The 27,432-nt window shown below is 39.3% G+C and overlaps 1 protein-coding gene across 2 annotated transcripts in view; it reads right to left on the reverse strand.

Annotated features, from left to right (window-relative positions):
* LOC118375671 (slit homolog 3 protein-like) overlaps positions 1 to 27,432 on the reverse strand; it is a 501,749-nt gene that overhangs the window by 104,325 nt on the left and 369,992 nt on the right. For both annotated transcript variants that reach the window (XM_052488085.1, XM_052488084.1), the window contains one exon: positions 13,896 to 14,039. In XM_052488085.1, coding sequence (XP_052344045.1) covers positions 13,896 to 14,039 — 144 coding nt within the window. The remainder of the gene's footprint in view (positions 1 to 13,895; positions 14,040 to 27,432) is intronic.

Here is a 27,432-nt window from a genome sequence, read left to right on the forward strand (position 1 = left end):
CACAGCACCTGGAGAATCACAGTGTTATAGTCAACACTAGTCATTCCCTCCACAGAACCTGGAGAATCACAGTGTTATAGTCAACACTAGTCATCCCCTCCACAGTACCTGGAGAATCACAGTGTTATAGTCAACACTAGCCATCCCCTCCACAGTACCTGGAGAATCACAGTGTTATAGTCAACACTAGCCATCCCCTCCACAGAACCTGGAGAATCACAGTGTTATAGTCAACACTAGCCATCCCCTCCACAGAACCTGGAGAATCACAGTGTTATAGTCAACACTAGCCATCCCCTCCACAGAACCTGGAGAATCACAGTGTTATAGTCAACACTAGCCAACCCCTCCACAGAACCTGGAGAATCACAGTGTTATAGTCAACACTAGCCAACCCCTCCACAGAACCTGGAGCATCACAGTGTTATAGTCAACACTAGCCAACCCCTCCACAGAACCTGGAGCATCACAGTGTTATAGTCAACACTAGCCAACCCCTCCACAGAACCTGGAGCATCACAGTGTTATAGTCAACACTAGGCAACCCCTTTACAGTACCTGGAGAATCACAGTGTTATAGTCAACACTAGCCATCCCCTCCACAGAACCTGGAGCATCACAGTGTTATAGTCAACACTAGCCAACCCCTTTACAGTACCTGGAGCATCACAGTGTTATAGTCAACACTAGTCACTCCCTCCACAGTACCTGGAGAATCACAGTGTTATAGTCAACACTAGTCATCCCCTCCACAGTACCTGGAGAATCACAGTGTTATAGTCAACACTAATCATCCCCTCCACAGTACCTGGAGAATCACAGTGTTATAGTCAACACTAGTCATCTCCTCCACAGAACCTGGAGAATCACAGTGTTATAGTCAACACTAGTCATCCCCTCCACAGTACCTGGAGCATCACAGTGTTATAGTCAACACTAGTCACTCCCTCCACAGTACCTGGAGCATCACAGTGTTAAAGTCAACACTAGCCAACCCCTTTACAGTACCTGGAGCATCACAGTGTTATAGTCAACACTAGTCACTCCCTCCACAGTACCTGGAGCATCACAGTGTTATAGTCAACACTAGCCATCCCCTCCACAGAACCTGGAGCATCACAGTGTTATAGTCAACACTAGCCAACCCCTTTACAGTACCTGGAGCATCACAGTGTTATAGTCAACACTAGTCACTCCCTCCACAGTACCTGGAGAATCACAGTGTTATAGTCAACACTAGTCATCCCCTCCACAGTACCTGGAGAATCACAGTGTTATAGTCAACACTAATCATCCCTCCACAGTACCTGGAGAATCACAGTGTTATAGTCAACACTAGTCATCTCCTCCACAGAACCTGGAGAATCACAGTGTTATAGTCAACACTAGTCATCCCCTCCACAGTACCTGGAGCATCACAGTGTTATAGTCAACACTAGTCACTCCCTCCACAGTACCTGGAGCATCACAGTGTTAAAGTCAACACTAGCCAACCCCTTTACAGTACCTGGAGCATCACAGTGTTATAGTCAACACTAGTCACTCCCTCCACAGTACCTGGAGCATCACAGTGTTATAGTCAACACTTGCAGATTTATTTCACCCAGGTCCCTTTTTACCATCTGTTATGAGGCTATGATGCTACGAGGCTATGATGACATGAGAATATGAGCCTATGAAAATATGAGGCTATGATGCTGTGATGCTATGTGGCATTCTCTCAACCAGCTTCATGATGTAGTCACCTGGAATTAATTTAAATTAACAGGTGTGCCTTGTTAAAAGTTAATTTGTGGAATTTCTTTCCTTCTTAATGCGTTTTGAGACAATCAGTTTTGTTGTGACAAGGTAGAGGTGGTTTACTGTTGTCGTGTCTTTGGCTATGCCGGATTAAGTGATATGGCATGCTATTCTATAAAATAATTTCTTCGTAATTAATATTACCTGATTGAGCTAATCATGTAAATGTAATTAACTAGAGAGTCGGGGCACCACGAAATAATATTTATAGAGCTGTTATCTTCCGAATAAACTCTTAAAGACCTAGTAATATTTTACATATATAGCAGTCAATATTAATCGTCATCTTAATTCAGTCTCATCTGAAAGTTGTACATTCTTGGTTATCTGCACGAACCCTGGCTAACAAGTTGAATCAGCAATACAAAATTGGGTTTAATTATTTATTTACTAAATATCTAACTAATCACACAGAATTACACATACACATAATTGAATCATAACTTGATTACAAATTCCGTCATAAAGGAAAATATCCCTAGAAGGCGGAACAGGTATGACAGCTTGTTACACAAAAGAAAAGGGCTGGGTTTGAGTGAAAGAGCGGGAAGACTGAGGAACAAAGGGCGAAGCTGTGATATCGTAAATACAGTATCTTCTGCATTCTAAATTACCACCCATTTGGAAAAGGAAAAGGCAATAAATATTTACTCTGAGCTGCGCTTCGGTAGGTTGGTGGTAGATGGAAGGCCGTGTTGCCCAACCGAGTCCTTTGTCCTTTGAAGAATGTCTCAGGTTGTCAATTGGATACGTTGTAGTAACCTCGTTGTGTGGTAGATGGGATACTCTGTCTGTTCTTTCCTAACCTGCATTTGCAGCTGCTGTTGCTAACTCAACGGCTAGAAGGTATCACTTCTGTAGTGAATAAGAGTTCAAAGTTCATACCATTCGCAACCAAAGCTCACACTGATGTTGGCTTCGTTCTGTAGTTATTATCTGAACAATTCTGACATCGGAACATCGTCCTCACATCCTCAGAACAGGAGGTTATATTGTTATCTAGGCTTTATATAGGTTGGGAGAGGAGGGCGTGTTTGAAAAGTTTTATAGCCCATGTCCCTTCACAGGGGCGGGCCACTGATTGAGCAGAGCCCTAACCTTATTAAAACCCAATTCTCACATTTTAGAAGCTAAAATCATATTTCATCCCATCACAAATAATTTCATATTCAAACATTTAAATTGAACAACAATTCCATGTGAATCCAATAACTCTGATGTGTAGACTTTCCACTGTAGAGTTTATGTCATCGTATCATTGATGAGAATGTCTCAGATGACAACCGAACTGACATCATATTCATTAAGTACCACCGCATATGTTCAATTGGTCGGATTACCAGAATATAGTTCATTTCCCCCCACCTTCTGATGTTCCCAGAATCTCTATGTTAACCAAGGTGTTTGCAAATGTAACATCAGCAGAGTAGAGAGAGGAAAAAGGGGGGAAGAGGTATTTATGACTGTCATAAACCTATCCCCAGGCCAACGTCATGACACTGTAAATGAGTTTATTTCACTTCTGTTTATTATCCATTTCACTTGCTTTGGCAATGTAAACATATGTTTCCCATGCCAATAAAGCCCATAAAATGGAATTGAAATTGAAACTGAATTGAGAGAGCGAGAGAGAGAAAGAGCAAGAAGTCGCTCTGGCCCATCGTGACTGACTGTTTCTCTGATACACTTGTACACTGGGATCACAGCTGGGCCCAGTGCTGTGCTGCCTGGCCAGGTCCGCTCTACGCGGTGCAGGTTCACAAACCAGACGGTATTTTTAGTCAGGCCGCGCTGGAGCGGATCCGTCAGTGTCAGCCACAGGGTAATTAGAAAGCTGACAGACCACAACACTACTTTTACTCTCCAAGAGAGAAGCCAGAGTCAGGGAGGGAGGGAGGGAGGGAGGGAAAGAGAGCTGATAGACATAGAGCATAAGGCAGTAGAAGTGGAACGAGAAGGGAGGAGACTAGTGACCCAAGATACACATGATTCCATGTTATATATGAGGGGACAGTTAGATAAACATGATTCCATGTTATATATGAGGGGATAGTTAGATAAACATGATTCCATGTTATATATGAGGGGACAGTTAGATAAACATGATTCCATGTTATATATGAGGGGATAGTTAGATAAACATGATTCCATGTTATATATGAGGGGATAGTTAGATAAACATGATTCCATGTTATATATGAGGGGACAGTTAGATAAACATTATTCCATGTTATATATGAGGGGATAGTTAGATAAACATGATTCCATGTTATATATGAGGGGACAGTTAGATAAACATGATTCCATGTTATATATGAGGGGACAGTTAGATAAACATTATTCCATGTTATATATGAGGGGACAGTTAGATAAACATGATTCCATGTTATATATGAGGGGACAGTTAGATAAACATGATTCCATGTTATATATGAGGGGATAGTTAGATAAACATGATTCCATGTTATATATGAGGGGATAGTTAGATAAACATGATTCCATGTTATATATGAGGGGATAGTTAGATAAACATGATTCCATGTTATATATGAGGGGACAGTTAGATAAACATGATTCCATGTTATATATGAGGGGATAGTTAGATAAACATGATTCCATGTTATATATGAGGGGACAGTTAGATAAACATGATTCCATGTTATATATGAGGGGATAGTTAGATAAACATGATTCCATGTTATATATGAGGGGACAGTTAGATAAACATGATTCCATGTTATATATGAGGGGATAGTTAGATAAACATGATTCCATGTTATATATGAGGGGACAGTTAGATAAACATGATTCCATGTTATATATGAGGGGATAGTTAGATAAACATGATTCCATGTTATATATGAGGATAGTTAGATAAACATGATTCCAGTTAGATAAACATGATTCCATGTTATATATGAGGGGATAGTTAGATAAACATGATTCCATGTTATATATGAGGGGACAGTTAGATAAACATGATTCCATGTTATATATGAGGGGATAGTTAGATAAACATAAACATGATTCCATGTTATATATGAGTTAGGGATAGTTAGATAAACATGATTCCATGTTATATATGAGGGGATAGTTAGATAAACATGATTCCATGTTATATATGAGGGGATAGTTAGATAAACATGATTCCATGTTATATATGAGGGGATAGTTAGATAAACATGATTCCATGTTATATATTATATAAACATGATTCCATGTTATATGGGGACAGTTAGATAAACATGATTCCATGTTATATATGAGGGGATAGTTAGATAAACATGATTCCATGTTATATATGAGGGGACAGTTAGATAAACATGATTCCATGTTATATATGAGGGGATAGTTAGATAAACATGATTCCATGTTATATATGAGGGGACAGTTAGATAAACATGATTCCATGTTATATATGAGGATAGTTAGATAAACATGATTCCATGTTATATATGAGGGGATAAACATGATTCCAGATAAACATGATTCCATGTTATATATGAGGGGACAGTTAGATAAACATGATTCCATGTTATATATGAGGGATAGTTAGATAAACATGATTCCATGTTATATATGAGGGGATAGTTAGATAAACATGATTCCATGTTATATATGAGGGGATAGTTAGATAAACATGATTCCATGTTATATATGAGGGGATAGTTAGATAAACATGATTCCATGTTATATATGAGGGGATAGTTAGATAAACATGATTCCATGTTATATATGAGGGGATAGTTAGATAAACATGATTCCATGTTATATATGAGGGGATAGTTAGATAAACATGATTCCATGTTATATATGAGGGGATAGTTAGATAAACATGATTCCATGTTATATATGAGGGGATAGTTAGATAAACATGATTCCATGTTATATATGAGGGGATAGTTAGATAAACATGATTCCATGTTATATATGAGGGGATAGTTAGATAAACATGATTCCATGTTATATATGAGGGGATAGTTAGATAAACATGATTCCATGTTATATATGAGGAGTTAGATAAACATGATTCCATGTTATATATGAGGACAGTTAGATAAACATGATTCCATGTTATATATGAGGGGACAGTTAGATAAACATGATTCCATGTTATATATGAGGGGATAGTTAGATAAACATGATTCCATGTTATATATGAGGGGACAGTTAGATAAACATGATTCCATGTTATATATGAGGGGATAGTTAGATAAACATGATTCCATGTTATATATGAGGGGACAGTTAGATAAACATGATTCCATGTTATATATGAGGGGATAGTTAGATAAACATGATTCCATGTTATATATGAGGGGACAGTTAGATAAACATGATTCCATGTTATATATGAGGGGATAGTTAGATAAACATGATTCCATGTTATATATGAGGGGACAGTTAGATAAACATGATTCCATGTTATATATGAGGGGATAGTTAGATAAACATGATTCCATGTTATATATGAGGAGATAGTTAGATAAACATGATTCCATGTTATATATGAGGGGATAGTTAGATAAACATGATTCCATGTTAAACATGATTCCATGTTATATATGAGGGATAGTTAGATAAACATGATTCCATGTTATATATGAGATAAACATGATTCCATGGATAGTTAGATAAACATGATTCCATGTTATATATGAGGGGACAGTTAGATAAACATGATTCCATGTTATATATGAGGGGATAGTTAGATAAACATGATTCCATGTTATATATGAGGGGACAGTTAGATAAACATGATTCCATGTTATATATGAGGGGACAGTTAGATAAACATGATTCCATGTTATATATGAGGGGACAGTTAGATAAACATGATTCCATGTTATATATGAGGGGACAGTTAGATAAACATGATTCCATGTTATATATGAGGGGACAGTTAGATAAACATGATTCCATGTTATATATGAGGGGATAGTTAGATAAACATGATTCCATGTTATATATGAGGGGACAGTTAGATAAACATGATTCCATGTTATATATGAGGGGATAGTTAGATAAACATGATTCCATGTTATATATGAGGGGATAGTTAGATAAACATGATTCCATGTTATATATGAGGGGATAGTTAGATAAACATGATTCCATGTTATATATGAGGGGATAGTTAGATAAACATGATTCCATATTATATATGATGATTCCATGTTATATATGGATAGTTAGATAAACATGATTCCATGTTATATATGAGGGGATAGTTAGATAAACATGATTCCATGTTATATATGAGGGGATAGTTAGATAAACATGATTCCATGTTATATATGAGGGGATAGTTAGATAAACATGATTCCATGTTATATATGAGGGGATAGTTAGATAAACATGATTCCATGTTATATATGAGGGGACAGTTAGATAAACATGATTCCATGTTATATATGAGGGGACAGTTAGATAAACATGATTCCATGTTATATATGAGGGGACAGTTAGATAAACATGATTCCATGTTATATATGAGGGGACAGTTAGATAAACATGATTCCATGTTATATATGATTCCATGTTATATATGGGATAGTTAGATAAACATGATTCCATGTTATATATGAGGGGACAGTTAGATAAACATGATTCCATGTTATATATGAGGGGACAGTTAGATAAACATGATTCCATGTTATATATGAGGGGATAGTTAGATAAACATGATTCCATGTTATATATGAGGGGATAGTTAGATAAACATGATTCCATGTTATATATGAGGGATAGTTAGATAAACATGATTCCATGTTATATATGAGGTTATATATGAGGGGATAGTTAGATAAACATGATTCCATGTTATATATGAGGGGATAGTTAGATAAACATGATTCCATGTTATATATGAGGGGACAGTTAGATAAACATGATTCCATGTTATATATGAGGGGATAGTTAGATAAACATGATTCCATGTTATATATGAGGGGACAGTTAGATAAACATGATTCCATGTTATATATGAGGGGACAGTTAGATAAACATGATTCCATGTTATATATGAGGGGATAGTTAGATAAACATGATTCCATGTTATATATGAGGGGACAGTTAGATAAACATGATTCCATGTTATATATGAGGGGACAGTTAGATAAACATGATTCCATGTTATATATGAGGGGACAGTTAGATAAACATGATTCCATGTTATATATGAGGGGATAGTTAGATAAACATGATTCCATGTTATATATGAGGGGACAGTTAGATAAACATGATTCCATGTTATATATGAGGGGATAGTTAGATAAACATGATTCCATGTTATATATGAGGGGACAGTTAGATAAACATGATTCCATGTTATATATGAGGGGATAGTTAGATAAACATGATTCCATGTTTATATGATGGGGATAGTTAGATAAACATGATTCCATGTTATATATGAGGGGATAAACATGTTAGATAGATAAACATGATTCCATGTTATATATGAGGGGATAGTTAGATAAACATGATTCCATGTTATATATGAGGGGATAGTTAGATAAACATGATTCCATGTTATATATGAGGGGATAGTTAGATAAACATGATTCCATGTTATATATGAGGGGACAGTTAGATAAACATGATTCCATGTTATATATGAGGGGATAGTTAGATAAACATGATTCCATGTTATATATGATAAACATGACAGTTAGATAAACATGATTCCATGTTATATATGAGGGACAGTTAGATAAACATGATTCCATGTTATATATGAGGGACAGTTAGATAAACATGATTCCATGTTATATATGAGGGGACAGTTAGATAAACATGATTCCATGTTATATATGAGGGGACAGTTAGATAAACATGATTCCATGTTATATATGAGGGGACAGTTAGATAAACATGATTCCATGTTATATATGAGGGGACAGTTAGATAAACATGATTCCATGTTATATATGAGGGGACAGTTAGATAAACATGATTCCATGTTATATATGAGGGGACAGTTAGATAAACATGATTCCATGTTATATATGAGGGGACAGTTAGATAAACATGATTCCATGTTATATATGAGGGGACAGTTAGATAAACATGATTCCATGTTATATATGAGGGAATAGTTAGATAAACATGATTCCATGTTATATATGAGGGGACAGTTAGATAAACATGATTCCATGTTATATATGAGGGGACAGTTAGATAAACATGATTCCATGTTATATATGAGGGGATAGTTAGATAAACATGATTCCATGTTATATATGAGGGGACAGTTAGATAAACATGATTCCATGTTATATATGAGGGGACAGTTAGATAAACATGATTCCATGTTATATAAACATGATTCCATGATTCCATGTTATATATGAGGGGACAGTTAGATAAACATGATTCCATGTTATATATGAGGGGACAGTTCCAGATAAACATGATTCCATGTTATATATGAGGGGACAGTTAGATAAACATGATTCCATGTTATATATGAGGGGACAGTTAGATAAACATGATTCCATGTTATATATGAGGGGACAGTTAGATAAACATGATTCCATGTTATATATGAGGGGACAGTTAGATAAACATGATTCCATGTTATATATGAGGGGACAGGATAAACATGATTCCAGTTAGATAAACATGATTCCATGTTATATATGAGGGGACAGTTAGATAAACATGATTCCATGTTATATATGAGGGGACAGTTAGATAAACATGATTCCATGTTATATATGAGGATAGTTAGATAAACATGATTCCATGTTATATATGAGGGGACAGTTAGATAAACATGATTCCATGTTATATATGAGGGGACAGTTAGATAAACATGATTCCATGTTATATATGAGGGATAGTTAGATAAACATGATTCCATGTTATATATGAGGGGATAGTTAGATAAACATGATTCCATGTTATATATGAGGGGACAGTTAGATAAACATGATTCCATGTTATATATGAGAGACAGTTAGATAAACATGATTCCATGTTATATATAGATAAACATGATTCCATGTTATATATGAGGGACAGTTAGATAAACATGATTCCATGTTATATATGAGGGATAGTTAGATAAACATGATTCCATGTTATATATGAGGGATAGTTAGATAAACATGATTCCATGTTATATATGAGGGGATAGTTAGATAAACATGATTCCATGTTATATATGAGGGATAGTTAGATAAACATGATTCCATAGATAAACATGATATATGAGGGATAGTTAGATAAACATGATTCCATGTTATATATGAGGGATAGTTAGATAAACATGATTCCATGTTATATATGAGGAGTTAGATAAACATGATTCCATGTTATATATGAGGGGACAGTTAGATAAACATGATTCCATGTTATATATGAGGGGATAGTTAGATAAACATGATTCCATGTTATATATGAGGGATAGTTAGATAAACATGATTCCATGTTATATATGAGGGGATAGTTAGATAAACATGATTCCATGTTATATATGAGATAGTTAGATAAACATGATTCCATGTTATATATGAGGATAGTTAGATAAACATGATTCCATGTTATATATGAGGGGATAGTTAGATAAACATGATTCCATGTTATATATGAGGGGATAGTTAGATAAACATGATTCCATGTTATATATGAGGACAGTTAGATAAACATGATTCCATGTTATATATGAGGACAGTTAGATAAACATGATTCCATGTTATATATGAGGGGATAGTTAGATAAACATGATTACATGTTATATATGAGGGGACAGTTAGATAAACATGATTCCATGTTATATATGAGGGGACAGTTAGATAAACATGATTCCATGTTATATATGAGGGGATAGTTAGATAAACATGATTCCATGTTATATATGAGGGGACAGTTAGATAAACATGATTCCATGTTATATATGAGGGGACAGTTAGATAAACATGATTCCATGTTATATATGAGGGGACAGTTAGATAAACATGATTCCATGTTATATATGAGGGAATAGTTAGATAAACATGATTCCATGTTATATATGAGGGGACAGTTAGATAAACATGATTCCATGTTATATGAGGGGACAGTTAGATAAACATGATTCCATGGGAGGGATAGTTAGATAAACATGATTCCATGTTATATATGAGGGGATAGTTAGATAAACATGATTCCATGTTATATATGAGGGGACAGTTAGATAAACATGATTCCATGTTATATATGAGGATAGTTAGATAAACATGATTCCATGTTATATATGAGGGGACAGTTAGATAAACATGATTCCATGTTATATATGAGGGGACAGTTAGATAAACATGATTCCATGTTATATATGAGGGGATAGTTAGATAAACATGATTCCATGTTATATATGAGGGGATAGTTAGATAAACATGATTCCATGTTATATATGAGGGATAGTTAGATAAACATGATTCCATGTTATATATGAGGGGATAGTTAGATAAACATGATTCCATGTTATATATGAGGGATAGTTAGATAAACATGATTCCATGTTATATATGAGGGACAGTTATATAAACATGATTCCATGTTATATTAGTTAGATAAACATGATTCCATGTTATATATGAGGGGACAGTTAGATAAACATGATTCCATGTTATATATGAGGGGACAGTTAGATAAACATGATTCCATGTTATAGTTAGATAAACATGATTCCATGTTATATATGAGGATAGTTAGATAAACATGATTCCATGTTATATATGAGGGGATAGTTAGATAAACATGATTCCATGTTATATATGAGGGGACAGTTAGATAAACATGATTCCATGTTATATATGAGGGACAGTTAGATAAACATGATTCCATGTTATATATGAGGGGACAGTTAGATAAACATGATTCCATGTTATATATGAGGATAGTTAGATAAACATGATTCCATGTTATATATGAGGGGATAGTTAGATAAACATGATTCCATGTTATATATGAGGGATAGTTAGATAAACATGATTCCATGTTATATATGAGGGGATAGTTAGATAAACATGATTCCATGTTATATATGAGGGATAGTTAGATAAACATGATTCCATGTTATATATGAGGGATAGTTAGATAAACATGATTCCATGTTATATATGAGGGGACAGTTAGATAAACATGATTCCATGTTATATATGAGGGATAGTTAGATAAACATGATTCCATGTTATATATATAGATAAACATGATTCCATGTTATATATGAGGGGACAGTTAGATAAACATGATTCCATGTTATATATGAGGGGACAGTTAGATAAACATGATTCCATGTTATATATGAGGATAGTTAGATAAACATGATTCCATGTTATATATGAGGAGATAGTTAGATAAACATGATTCCATGTTATATATGAGGGGATAGTTAGATAAACATGATTACATGTTATATATGAGGGGACAGTTAGATAAACATGATTCCATGTTATATATGAGGGACAGTTAGATAAACATGATTCCATGTTATATATGAGGATAGTTAGATAAACATGATTCCATGTTATATGAGGATGTTAGATAAACATGATTCCATGTTATATATGAGGGGACAGTTAGATAAACATGATTAGATAAACATGATTCCATGTTATATATGAGGGGACAGTTAGATAAACATGATTCCATGTTATATATGAGGGGACAGTTAGATAAACATGATTCCATGTTATATATGAGGGGACAGTTAGATAAACATGATTCCATGTTATATATGAGGGGACAGTTAGATAAACATGATTCCATGTTATATATGAGGGGACAGTTAGATAAACATGATTCCATGTTATATATGAGGGAATAGTTAGATAAACATGATTCCATGTTATATATGAGGGGACAGTTAGATAAACATGATTCCATGTTATATATGAGGGGATAGTTAGATAAACATGATTCCATGTTATATATGAGGGGACAGTTAGATAAACATGATTCCATGTTATATATGAGGGGACAGTTAGATAAACATGATTCCATGTTATATATGAGGGGATAGTTAGATAAACATGATTCCATGTTATATATGAGGGGACAGTTAGATAAACATGATTCCATGTTATATTGAGGGGACAGTTAGATAAACATGATTCCATGTTATATATGAGGGGACAGTTAGATAAACATGATTCCATGTTATATATGAGGGGATAGTTAGATAAACATGATTCCATGTTATATATGATGATTCCATGTTATATATGGGACAGTTAGATAAACATGATTCCATGTTATATATGAGGGGACAGTTAGATAAACATGATTCCATGTTATATATGAGGGGATAGTTAGATAAACATGATTCCATGTTATATATGAGGGGATAGTTAGATAAACATGATTCCATGTTATATATGAGGGGACAGTTAGATAAACATGATTCCATGTTATATATGAGGGAGTGGTACACTTCCAGGAATGTCAGCCTTTAACGTTTTATTCATCAGATAAATGTTCATTTATTTATACGTTGTCTTCTGGGTGGTCATATGGGTAAGAGGCATAACATCTTAATATTTTTCTCATTTTAATACTGATCATGTCTGACAAGTTAATCTCAGACATAACATTGCATCATCGCCATCAACTAAAATGTTGCTTCATTTCGAATCATGTTCCATTGGACCGCAAGACAATATTTCGAAAGCAGCCATTTTCATAAGGACATTTGCCATGATGTTGCTAGGTTTGGTAAGATAAAACTCTATTTTGTCGATGCTCCAGGGGCGGTCGTAAATAGAAACTATTAGTGGCTTGATAACGAGCGAAGAGAGACTCCAACAAAACAAGCTTGTAATTACCAAGACCATCTGCAGCAGTATTCTGTAGCCATGGAGAGCTGTGATAACACACTGTAGGTTGTCCGTCTTTCCAGAACCAGGGCTGGGCTAGGAGACATCTCTCAAACAGTCAGGTGGTGGGGGGAAGAGGGGATGAGGAGGAGAGGTGGGTAGAGGACGATGGGAGGGAGGGAGATGAGACTTCCGTGGAGAGGGAGTGATCTCACAGACAATCAGGTGGTGTGTGGTGAGGAGAAGAGGAGGGAGAGGGAGAAAGAGAGTGTGTAAGGGAGTGGGGAGACTTACATGGTGGAGAGGGAGTGCAGTGTGGTGAAGGCTCCCGGGGTGATGGTGGAGATTCGGTTGTCATAGAGAGACAGCAGGCGTACGGAGCTCAGGCCTGTGAAGGTGGTGTTGTCCACACAGCCTAGCTGGTTACTCCTCAGCATCCTGTGATGGACACACACACACACACACACACACACACACACACACACACACACACACACACACACACACACACACACACACACACACACACACACACACACACACACACACACACATCATCATGGTGAGATGGGAAACCAATAGGAACACTGTGGTACTGACCACATGACCAGGAAAAACTCCAGGTCCTTGTTGTACTGTTTCTCTGTTATGTGATGGTAGGCTGTGAGACTGTTAGACTGCAGTATGTTGAACATGTCCCCTGCTCTTGGGCTGTGTGGTTGGGGCCTTGTATAATCCAATGTTATTGTGACTAGAAGTGTTCTGGCCCAAAAGGGGAGTTTGTTTTGGAGCGGGCCAAAAGGGGGGGGGGGGCTTCTAAACTAAATGGTTAGGTTAACGGAGAGAGGGAGGGGGCTAAACTAAATGGTTAGGTTAACGGAGAGAGGGAGGGGGGGCTAAACTAAATGGTTAGGTTAAGGGAGAGGGGGGGGGGGGCTAAACTAAATGGTTAGGTTAACGGAGAGAGGGAGGGGGCTAAACTAAATGGTTAGGTTAACGGATAGAGGAGGGGGGCTAAACTAAATGGTTAGGTTAACGGAGAGAGGGAGGGGGCTAAACTAAATGGTTAGGTTAACGGATAGAGGGAGGGGGGCTAAACTAAATGGTTAGGTTAACGGAGAGAGGGAGGGGGGGCTAAACTAAATGGTTAGGTTAATGGAGAGAGGGAGGGGGGGCTAAACTAAATGGTTAGGTTAACGGAGAGAGGGAGGGGGGGCTAAACTAAATGGTTAGGTTAACGGATAGAGGGAGGGGGGGCTAAACTAAATGGTTAGGTTAACGGAGAGAGGGAGGGGGGGCTAAACTAAATGGTTAGGTTAACGGAGAGAGGGAGGGGGGGCAAAACTAAATGGTTAGGTTAACGGAGAGAGGGAGGGGGGGCTAAACTAAATGGTTAGGTTAACGGAGAGAGGGAGGGGGGCTAAACTAAATGGTTAGGTTAACGGAGAGAGGGAGGGGGGGCTAAACTAAATGGTTAGGTTAACGGAGAGAGGGAGGGGGCTAAACTAAATGGTTAGGTTAACGGAGAGAGGAGGGGCTAAACTAAATGGTTAGGTTAATGGAGAGAGGGAGGGGGGCTAAACTAAATGGTTAGGTTAACGGAGAGAGGGGGGCTAAACTAAATGGTTAGGTTAATGGAGAGAGGGGGGGGGCTAAACTAAATGGTTAGGTTAACGGAGAGAGGGAGGGGGGGCTAAACTAAATGGTTAGGTTAACGGAGAGAGGGAGGGGGCTAAACTAAATGGTTAGGTTAACGGAGAGAGGGGGGGCTAAACTAAATGGTTAGGTTAACGGAGAGAGGGAGGGGGCTAAACTAAATGGTTAGGTTAACGGAGAGAGGAGGGGGGGCTAAACTAAATGGTTAGGTTAACGGAGAGAGGGAGGGGGCTAAACTAAATGGTTAGGTTAACGGAGAGATGGAGGGGGGGCCAAACAAAATGGTTAGGTTAACGGAGAGAGGGAGGAGGGGGCTAAACTAAATGGTTAGGTTAACGGAGAGAGGGGGGGTCTAAACTAAATGGTTAGGTTAACGGAGAGAGGGGGGCTAAACTAAATGGTTAGGTTAACGGAGAGAGGGGGCTAAACAAAATGGTTAGGTTAACGGAGAGAGGGAGGGGGGCTAAACTAAATGGTTAGGTTAACGGAGAGAGGGGGGCTAAACTAAATGGTTAGGTTAAAGGAGAGAGGGAGGGGGGGCTAAACTAAATGGTTAGGTTAACGGAGAGAGGGAGGGGGGGGCTAAACAAAATGGTTAGGTTAACGGAGAGAGGAGGGGGCTAAACAAAATGGTTAGGGTTAGGTTAACGGAGAGAGGGGGGGCTAAACAAAATGGTTAGGTTAACGGAGAGAGGGGGGCTAAACTAAATGGTTAGGTTAACGGAGAGAGGGAGGGGGCTAAACAAAATGGTTAGGTTAACGGAGAGAGGAGGGGGGCTAAACAAAATGGTTAGGGTTAGGTTAACGGAGAGAGGGAGGGGGGGGGGGGGGCTAAACAAAATGGTTAGGTTAACGGAGAGAGGGGGAGCTTCTAAACTAAATGGTTAGGTTAACGGAGAGAGGGAGGGGGCTAAACAAAATGGTTAGGTTAACGGAGAGAGGGAGGGGGGGCTAAACAAAATGGTTAGGGTTAGGTTAACGGAGAGAGGGAGGGGGGGCTAAACAAAATGGTTAGGTTAACGGAGAGAGGGAGGGGGGGCAAAACAAAATGGTTAGGGTTAGGTTAACGGAGAGAGGGGGGGGGCTAAACTAAATGGAAAGGTTAACGGAGAGAGGGAGGGGGGGCTAAACTAAATGGTTAGGGTTAGGTTAACGGAGAGAGGGAGGGGGGGCTAAACAAAATGGTTAGGGTTAGGTTAACAGAGAGAGAGAGGGGGGCTAAACTAAATGGAAAGGTTAACGGAGAGAGGGAGGGGGCTAAACTAAATGGTTAGGGTTAGGTTAACGGAGAGAGGGGGGGCTAAACTAAATGGTTAGGGTTAGGTTAACGGAGAGATGGGGGGGGGGCTAAACTAAATGGTTAGGTTAACGGAGAGAGGGAGGGGGGGCTAAACTAAATGGTTAGGGTTAGGTTAACGGAGAGGGGGGGGGCTAAACTAAATGGTTAGGGTTAGGTTAACGGAGAGAGGGGGGTGGGGGCTAAACTACATGGTTAGGGTTAGGTTAACGGAGAGAGGGGGGGGCTAAACTAAATGGAAAGGTTAACGGAGAGAGGGAGGGCTAAACTAAATGTGTAGGGTTAGGTTAATGGAGAGAGGGAGGGGTGGGCTAAACTAAATGGTTAGGGTTAGGTTAACGGAGAGAGGGGGGGGGTCTAAACTAAATGGTTAGGATTAGGTTAACGGAGAGAGGGGGTCTAAACTAAATGGTTAGGGTTAGGTTAATGGAGACAGGGAGGGGTGGGCTAAACTAAATGGTTAGGGTTAGGTTAACGGAGAGAGAGGGGGTCTAAACTAAATGGTTAGGGTTAGGTTAACGGAGAGAGGGGGGCTAAACTAAATGGTTAGGGTTAGGTTAACGGAGAGGGGGCTAAACTAAATGGTTAGGGTTAGGTTAACAGAGAGGGGGGCTAAACTAAATGGTTAGGGTTAGGTTAACGGAGAGGGGGGTCTAAACTAAATGGTTAGGGTTAGGTTAACGGAGAGAGGGGGGCTAAACTAAATGGTTAGGGTTAGGTTAATGGAGAGAGGGGGTCTAAACTAAATGGTTAGGGTTAGGTTAACGGAGGGGGTCTAAACTAAATGGTTAGGGTTAGGTTAACGGAGAGAGGGGGGTCTAAACTAAATGGTTAGGGTTAGGTTAACAGAGAGAGAGAGACAGGGGTCTAAACTAAATGGTTTGGGTTAGTTTAACGGAGAGAGGGGGTCTAAACTAAATGGTTGGGGTTCGGTTAACGGAAAAGAGAGAGAGGGGGTCTAAACTAAATGGTTAGGGTTAGGTTAACGGAGAAGGGGGTCTAAGCTAAATGGTTAGGGTTAGTTTAACGGAGAGAGGGGGGTCTAAACTAAATGGTTAGGGTTAGTTTAACGGAGAGAGAGGGGGGTCTAAACTAAATGGTTAGGGTTAGGTTAACGGAGAAAGAGAGAGAGAGAGGGGTCTAAACAAAATGGTTAGGGTTAGGTTAACGGAGAGAGGGGGCTAAACTAAATGCTTAGGGTTAGGTTAACAGAGAGGGGGGGGTCTAAACAAAATGGTTAGGGTTAGGTTAACGGAGAGAGGGGGGGGCTAAAGTAAATGGTTAGGGTTAGGTTAACGGAGAGAGAGAGAGAGGGGGGGTCTAAACTAAATGGTTAGGGTTAGGTTAACGGAGAGAGAGGGGTCTAAACTAAATGGTTAGGGTTAGTTTAACGGAGAGGGGGTCTAAACTAAATGGTTAGGGTTAGTTTAACGGAGAGAGGGGGCTAAACTAAATGGTTAGCGTTAGGTTAACGGAGAGGGGGGGTTCTAAACTAAATGGGTAGGGTTCGTTTAACGGAGAGAGAGAGAGAGGGCGGTCTAAACTAAATGGTTAGGGTTAGTTTAACGGAGAGAGGGGGGGTCTAAACAAAATGGTTAGGGTTAGTTTAACGGAGAGAGGGGGGGTCTAAACTAAATGGTTTAGGTTAGGTTAACGGAGAGGGGGGTCTAAACTAAATGGTTAGGGTTAGGTTAACGGAGAGAGAGAGGGGGTTTAAACTAAATGGTTAGGGTTAGTTCAACGGAGAGAGGGGGGTCTAAACTAAATGGTTAGGGTTAGTTTAACAGAGAGGGGGCTAAACTAAATGGTTAGGGTTAGGTTAACGGAGAGGGGGGCTAAACTAAATGGTTAGGGTTCGTTTAACGGAGAGAGGGGGGAGTCTAAACTAAATGGTCAGGGTTATTTTTACGGAGAGAGGGGGAGGTCTAACTTAATGGTTAGGGTTAGTTTAACGGAGAGAGGGGGTCTAAACTAAATGGTTAGGGTTAGTTTAACGGAGAGAGGGGGTCTAAACTAAATGGTTAGGGTTAGTTTAACGGAGAGAGAGAGGGTCTAAACTAAATGGTTAGGGTTATTTTACGGAGAGAGGGGGAGGTCTAACTTAATGGTTAGGGTTAGGTTAACGGAGAGACGGGGGGTCTAAACTAAATGGTTAGGGTTATTTTACGGAGAGAGGGGGGAGGTCTAACTTAATGGTTAGGGTTAGTTTAACGGAGAGAGGGGGTCTAAACTAAATGGTTAGGGTTAGTTTAACGGAGAGAGGGGGTCTAAACTAAATGGTTAGGGTTAGTTTAACGGAGAGAGAGAGGGGTCTAAACTAAATGGTTAGGGTTAGTTTAACGGAGAGAGGGTGGGGGTCTAAACTAAATGGGTAGGGTTCGGTTAACGGAGAAAGAGAGAGAGAGAGGGGTCTAAACAAAATGGTTAGGGTTAGGTTAACGAGAGAGGGGGCTAAACTAAATGGTTAGGGTTAGGTTAACGGAGAGAGGGGGTCTAAACTAAATGGTTAGGGTTAGGTTAACGGAGAGAGAGAGAGGGGCGGGTCTAAACTAATTGGTTAGGTGTAGGTTAACGGAGAGGGGGGCTAAAATAATTGGTTAGGGTTAGGTTAACGGAGAGGGGGGTCTAAACTAAATGGTTAGGGTTTAGTTAATGGAGAGAGGGGGTCTAAACTAAATGGTTAGGGTTAGGTTAACGGAGAGGGGGTCTAAACTAAATGGTTAGGGTTAGGTTATCGGAGAGAGAGAGAGAGAGGGGGGTCTAAACTAAATGGTCAGGGTTAGGTTAACGGACAGAGAGAGAGAGGGGTCTAAACTAAATGGTTAGGGTTAGTTTAACGGAGAGGGGGGTCTAAACTAAATGGTTAGGGTTAGTTTAACGGAGAGAGGGGGCTAAACTAAATGGTTAGCGTTAGGTTAACGGAGAGGGGGGTTCTAAACTAAATGGGTAGGGTTCGTTTAACGGGAGAGAGAGAGAGAGAGGGGCGGTCTAAACTAAATGGTTAGGGTTAGTTTAACGGAGAGAGGGGGTCTAAACAAAATGGTTAGGGTTAGTTTAACGGAGAGAGAGGGGGGTCTAAACTAAATGGTTAGGGTTAGGTTAACAGAGAGAGAGAGACAGGGGGTCTAAACTAAATGGTTTGGGTTAGTTTAACGGAGAGAGGGGGGGTCTAAACTAAATGGTTAGGGTTAGGTTAACAGAGAGAGAGAGAGGGGTCTAAACTAAATGGTTAGGGTTAGGTTAACAGAGAGAGAGAGGGGCGGTCTAAACTAAATGGATAGGGTAACAGAGAGAGGGGGGTCTAAACTAAATGGTTTGGGTTAGGTTAACGGAGAGGGGGTCTAAACTAAATGGTTAGGGTTAGGTTAACGGAGAGAGAGAGAGGGGGTTTAAACTAAATGGTTAGGGTTAGTTCAACGGAGAGAGGGGGTCTAAACTAAATGGTTAGGGTTAGTTTAACAGAGAGGGGGGCTAAACTAAATGGTTAGGGTTAGGTTAACGGAGAGGGGGGCTAAACTAAATGGTTAGGGTTCGTTTAACGGAGAGAGGGGGGGAGTCTAAACTAAATGGTCAGGGTTATTTTTACGGAGAGGGGGAGGTCTAACTTAATGGTTAGGGTTAGTTTAACGGAGAGAGGGGGGGGTCTAAACTAAATGGTTAGGGTTAGTTTAACGGAGAGAGGGGGGGTCTAAACTAAATGGTTAGGGTTAGTTTAACGGAGAGAGAGAGGGGGTCTAAACTAAATGGTTAGGGTTATTTTTACGGAGAGAGGGGGGGGAGGTCTAACTTAATGGTTAGGGTTAGGTTAACGGAGAGACGGGGGGTCTAAACTAAATGGTTAGGGTTATTTTTACGGAGAGAGGGGGGGAGGTCTAACTTAATGGTTAGGGTTAGTTTAACGGAGAGAGGGGGGGGTCTAAACTAAATGGTTAGGGTTAGTTTAACGGAGAGAGGGGGGGTCTAAACTAAATGGTTAGGGTTAGTTTAACGGAGAGAGAGAGGGGGTCTAAACTAAATGGTTAGGGTTAGTTTAACGGAGAGAGGGTGGGGGTCTAAACTAAATGGGTAGGGTTCGGTTAACGGAGAAAGAGAGAGAGAGAGGGGGTCTAAACAAAATGGTTAGGGTTAGGTTAACGGAGAGAGGGGGGGCTAAACTAAATGGTTAGGGTTAGGTTAACGGAGAGAGGGGGGGGGTCTAAACTAAATGGTTAGGGTTAGGTTAACGGAGAGAGAGAGAGGGGCGGGTCTAAACTAATTGGTTAGGTGTAGGTTAACGGAGAGGGGGGCTAAAATAATTGGTTAGGGTTAGGTTAACGGAGAGGGGGGTCTAAACTAAATGGTTAGGGTTTAGTTAATGGAGAGAGGGGGGGTCTAAACTAAATGGTTAGGGTTAGGTTAACGGAGAGGGGGGGGTCTAAACTAAATGGTTAGGGTTAGGTTATCGGAGAGAGAGAGAGAGAGAGAGGGGGTCTAAACTAAATGGTTAGGGTTAGGTTAACGGAGAGAGGGGGGTCTAAACTTAATGGTTAGGGTTAGGTTAACGGAGAGAAGGGTGGGGTCTAAACTAAATGGTTTGGGTTAGGTTAACGGAGAGAGAGAGGGGGTCTAAACTAAATGGTTGGGGTTAGGTTATCGGAGAGAGAGAGAGAGGGGGTCTAAACTAAATGGTTTGGAGTAGGTTAATGGAGAGAGGGGGGGGGGTCTAAACTAAAGTGTTAGGTTAAAGGAGGGGGAGGGGTGATTCCAGACTTAAGCACAGAGGAAGAAGGAAAAGTGGGAACATCCAACCAGAGCCCCTCTGTGATGAACATCCAACCAGAGCCCCTCTGTGATGAACATTCAACCAGAGCCCCTCTGTGATGAACATCCAACCAGAGCCCCTCTGTGATGAACATCCAACCAGAGCCCCTCTGTGATGAACATCCAACCAGAGCCCCTCTGTGATGAACATCCAACCAGAGCCCCTCTGTGATGAACATCCAACCAGAGCCCCTCTGTGATGAACATCCAACCAGAGCCCCTCTGTGATGAACATCCAACCAGCGCCCCTCTGTGATGAACATCCAACCAGAGCCCCTCTGTGATGAACATCCAACCAGAGCGCCTCTGTGATGAACATCCAACCAGAGCCCCTCTGTGATGAACATTCAACCAGAGCCCCTCTGTGATGAACATGTGAAAGCAGGAAATACTGCATTAGCCTCTAATAAGCAGGGATCAGAGACAGGCAAACTCAATTTAGATCATGCTCCTGGGATTTAAAAGCCTGTAAATTCAATACTGCAGGACAATGACTCCATTCATGTTCCCCTATGCACACCCCCCTCCCCAATTCGCTTCATTAGGACCAAAGCAGCCCCATCAGAAAGCCTTTCTGGACATCAGTTAGGCTACAGAATATGAATTATCTGCTCTCAATTTTGTGTCAAAATAAGGTGGCTATGAGCTGTGACTGCATTTCATCGAGAGAGAGAGAGGGAGAGAGAGGGAGAGAGAGAGAGAGAGAGAGAGAGAGAGAGAGAGAGAGAGAGAGAGAGAGAGAGAGAGAGAGAGATGATTGTGGACTACAGGAAAAGGCGGGCCGAACAGGCCCCCATTAACATTGACAGGGCTGTAGAGGAGCAGGTTGAGAGTCTCAAGTGCCTTGGTGTCCACATGTTTATCATCAATGCATAGTCAATCAATTGTATTTATAAAGCCCTTTTTACATCAGCCAAAGTCACAAAGTGCTGTACAGAAACCCAGCCTAAACCTCCAAACAGCAAGCAATGCAGATGAAGCAGCACGGTCGCTAGGAAAAGTTCCTTAGAAAGGCCAGAACCTGGGAAGAAACCTAGAGAGGAACCAGGCTACGAGGGGTGGCCAGTCCTCTTCTGGCTGTGCCGGGTGGAGATTTTAACAGAACATGGCCAAGATGTTAGTCTTTTTATTAGCAAAGTCACTTTACCCCTACCTACCTGTTTAAATGACCTTGACGAACCTGTACCCCCGCACATTGACTCGGTATTGTTATTTTAGTGTCTTACATTTTATTTTTTACTTTAGTTTATTGAGTAAATATTTAAGTAAATCTATTTATTGAACTGCATTGTTGGATATGAGCTTGTAAGTTAAGTATTTCATAGTAAGGTTGTATTCGGCGCATGTGACAAATACAATTTGATTTGATTTGAAATATAGAGAGGGGGGGCTGTCACTGGGGCTGTTGTTTTACCTTTTAAATATTGTTTCCCAGAATGCACTCAGTCATTAGTCTCCAGGCATCTGTTTAGAGAACGAGTCTGTTAGGGAGTGTGTATGTCTATGAATGTTGTTGAGTATACAGTGGTTAGATGTATTGTCTGTTTGGGAGTGTGTATGTCTGTGAATGTTGTTGATGTATTGTCTGTTTGGGAGAGTGTATGTCTGTGAATGTTGTTGAGTATACAGTGGTTAGATGTATTGTCTGTTTGGGAGTGTGTATGTCTGTGAATGTTGTTGATGTATTGTCTGTTTGGGAGTGTGTATGTCTATGAATGTTGTTGATGTATTGTCTGTTTGGGAGTGTGTATGTCTATGAATGTTGTTGAGTATACAGTGGTTAGATGTATTGTCTGTTTGGGAGTGTGTTTGTCTGTGAATGTTGTTGATGTATTGTCTGTTTGGGAGTGTGTATGTCTATGAATGTTGTTGAGTATACAGTGGTTAGATGTATTGTCTGTTTGGGAGTGTGTATGTCTGTGAATGTTGTTGATGTATTGTCTGTTTGGGAGTGTGTATGTCTATGAATGTTGTTGAGTATACAGTGGTTAGATGTATTGTCTGTTTGGGAGTGTGTATGTCTGTGAATGTTGTTGATGTATTGTCTGTTTGGGAGTGTGTATGTCTATGAATGTTGTTGAGTATACAGTGGTTAGATGTATTGTCTGTTTGGGAGTGTGTATGTCTGTGAATGTTGTTGATGTATTGTCTGTTTGGGAGTGTGTATGTCTATGAATGTTGTTGAGTATACAGTGATTTGATGTATTGTCTTTTAGGGAGTATGTATGTCTGTGAATGTTGTTGATGTATTGTCTGTTTGGGAGTGTGTATGTCTATGAATGTTGTTGAGTATACAGTGGTTAGATGTATGGTCTGTTAGGGAGTGTGTATGTCTGTGAATGTTGTTGAGTATACAGTGGTTAGATGTATTGTCTGTTTGGGAGTGTGTATGTCTGTGAATGATGTTGAGTATACAGTGGTTAGATGTATTGTCTGTTTGGGAGTGTGTATGTCTGTGAATGTTGTTGAGTATACAGTGGTTAGATGTATTGTCTGTTAGGGAGTGTGTAATGTCTGTGAATGTTGTTGAGTATACAGTGGTTAGATGTATGGTCTGTTAGGGAGTGTGTATGTCTGTGAATGTTGTGAGTATACAGTGGTTAGATGTATTGTCTGTTAGGGAGTATGTATGACTGTGAATGTTGTTGATGTATGGTCTGTTAGGGAGTGTGTATGTCTGTGAATGTTGTTGCGTATACAGTGGTTAGATGTATTGTCTGTTAGGGAGTGTGTATGTCTGTGAATGTTGTTGCGTATACAGTGGTTAGATGTATTGTCTGTTAGGGAGTATGTATGTCTGTGAATGTTGTTGAGTATACAGTGGTTAGATGTATTGTCTGTTAGGGAGTGTGTATGTCTGTGAATGTCTGAATGTTGTTGAGAATACAGTGGTTAGATGTATGGTCTTTTAGGGAGTATGTATATCTGTGAATGTTGTTGAGTATACAGTGGTTAGATGTATTGTCTGTTAGGGAGTATGTATGTCTGTGAATGTTGTTGAGTATACAGTGATTTGATGTATGGTCTGTTAGGGAGTGTGTATGTCTGTGAATGTTGTTGAGTATACAGTGGTTAGATGTATTGTCTGTTAGGGAGTGTGTATGTCTGTGAATGTTTGAATGTTGTTGAGAATACAGTGGTTCGATGTATGGTCTTTTTGGGAGTATGTATGTCTGTGAATGTTGTTGACTATACAGTGGTTAGATGTATTGTCTGTTAGGGAGTATGTATGTCTGTGAATGTTGTTGAGTATACAGTGGCTAGATGTATTGTCTGTTAGGGAGTGTGTATGTCTGTGAATGTCTGAATGTTGTTGAGAATACAGTGGTTAGATGTATGGTCTTTTAGGGAGTATGTATATCTGTGAATGTTGTTGAGTATACAGTGGTTAGATGTATTGTCTGTTAGGGAGTGTGTATGGCTGTGAATGTTGTTGAGTATACAGTGGTTAGATGTATGGTCTTTTAGGGAGTATGTATATCTGTGAATGTTGTTGAGTATACAGTGGTTAGACATATTGTCTATTAGGGAGTATGTATGTCTGTGAATGTTGTTGAGTATACAGTGATTTGATGATGGTCTGTTATGTATGTCTGTTATGTTGTTGGTATACAGTGGTGAGATGTATGTCTGTGAATGTTGTTGAGTATACAGTGGTTAGATGTATTGTCTGTTAGGGGTAGTATGTATGACTGTTGAATTGTCTGTTGTTGTTGAGTATACAGTGGTTAGATGTATTGTCTGTTAGGGAGTGTGTATGTCTGTGAATGTCTGAATGTTGTTGAGAATACAGTGGTTAGATGTATTGTCTGTTAGGGAGTATGTATGTCTGTGAATCTTGTTGAGTATACAGTGGTTAGATGTATTGTCTGTTAGGGAGTATGTATGACTGTGAATGTTGTTGAGTATACAGTGGTTAGATGTATTGTCTGTTAGGGAGTGTGTATGTCTGTGAATGTCTGAATGTTGTTGAGAATACAGTGGTTAGATGTATTGTCTGTTCGGGAGTATGTATGTCTGTGAATGTTGTTGAGTATACAGTGGTTACATGTATTGTCTGTTATGGAGTATGTATGTCTGTGAATGTTGTTGAGTATACAGTGGTTAGATGTATTGTCTGTTAGGAAGTATGTATGTCTGTGAATGTTGTTGAGTATACAGTGATTTGATATATGGTCTGTTAGGGAGTGTGTATGTCTGTGAATGTCTGAATGTTGTTGAGTATACAGTGGTTAGATGTATTGTCTGTTATGGAGTATGTATATCTGTGAATGTTGTTGAGTATACAGTGGTTAGATGTATTGTCTGTTAGGGAGTATGTATGTCTGTGAATGTTGTTGAGTATACAGTGGCTAGATGTATTGTCTGTTAGGGAGTGTGTATGTCTGTGAATGTCTGAATGTTGTTGAGAATACAGTGGTTAGATGTATGGTCTTTTAGGGAGTATGTATATCTGTGAATGTTGTTGAGTATACAGTGGTTAGATGTATTGTCTGTTAGGGAGTATGTATGTCTGTGAATGTTGTTGAGTATACAGTGATTTGATGTATGGTCTGTTAGGGAGTGTGTATGTCTGTGAATGTTGTTGAGTATACAGTGGTTAGATGTATTGTCTGTTAGGGAGTATGTATGTCTGTGAATGTTGTTGATGTATTGTCTGTTTGGGAGTATGTATGTCTGTGAATGTTGTTGAGTATACAGTGGTTAGATGTATTGTCTGTTAGGGAGTATATATGTCTGTGAATGTTGTTGAGTATACAGTGGTTAGATGTATTGTCTGTTATGGAGTATGTATGTCTGTGAATGTTGTTGAGTATACAGTGGTTAGATGTATTGTCTGTTATGGAGTATGTATGTCTGTGAATGTTGTTGAGTATACAGTGGTTAGATTTATTGTCTTTTTGGGAGTATGTATGTCTGTGAATGTTGTTGACTATACAGTGGTTAGATGTATTGTCTGTTAGGGAGTATGTATGTCTGTGAATGTTGTTGAGTATAGAGTGGCTAGATGTATTGTCTGTTAGGGAGTGTGTATGTCTGTGAATGTCTGAATGTTGTTGAGAATACAGTGGTTAGATGTATGGTCTTTTAGGGAGTATGTATATCTGTGAATGTTGTTGAGTATACAGTGGTTAGACGTATTGTCTATTAGGGAGTATGTATGTCTGTGAATGTTGTTGAGTATACAGTGATTTGATGTATGGTCTGTTAGGGAGTGTGTATGTCTGTGAATGGCTGAATGTTGTTGAGAATACAGTGGTTAGATGTATTGTCTGTTATGGAGTATGTATGTCTGTGAATGTTGTTGAGTATACAGTGGTTAGATGTATTGTCTGTTATGGAGTATGTATGTCTGTGAATGTTGTTGAGTATACAGTGGTTAGATGTATTGTCTGTTATGGAGTATGTATGTCTGTGAATGTTGTTGAGTATACAGTGGTTAGATGTATTGTCTGTTATGGAGTGTGTATGTCTGTGAATGTTGTTGAGTATACAGTGGTTAGATGTATGGTCTGTTATGGAGTATGTATGTCTGTGAATGTTGTTGAGTATACAGTGGTTAGATGTATTGTCTGTTATGGAGTGTGTATGTCTGTGAATGTTGTTGAGTATACAGTGGTTAGATGTATGGTCTGTTATGGAGTATGTATGTCTGTGAATGTTGTTGAGTATACAGTGGTTAGATGTATTGTCTGTTCGGGAGTATGTATGTCTGTGAATGTTGTTGAGTATACAGTGGTTAGATGTATGGTCTGTTAGGGTGTATGTATATCTGTGAATGTTGTTGAGTATACAGTGGTTAGACGTATTGTCTATTAGGGAGTATGTATGTCTGTGAATGTTGTTGAGTATACAGTGATTTGATGTATGGTCTGTTATGGAGTATGTATGTCTGTGAATGTTGTTGAGTATACAGTGGTTAGATGTATTGTCTGTTCGGGAGTATGTATGTCTGTGAATGTCTGAATGTTGTTGAGAATACAGTGGTTAGATGTATTGTCTGTTATGGAGTATGTATGTCTGTGAATGTTGTTGAGTATACAGTGGTTAGATGTATTGTCTGTTATGGAGTGTGTA

Source organism: Oncorhynchus keta, chromosome 30 (genome assembly GCF_023373465.1).
Source record: "Oncorhynchus keta strain PuntledgeMale-10-30-2019 chromosome 30, Oket_V2, whole genome shotgun sequence".
Classification (NCBI taxonomy): Eukaryota; Metazoa; Chordata; class Actinopteri; order Salmoniformes; family Salmonidae; genus Oncorhynchus; species Oncorhynchus keta.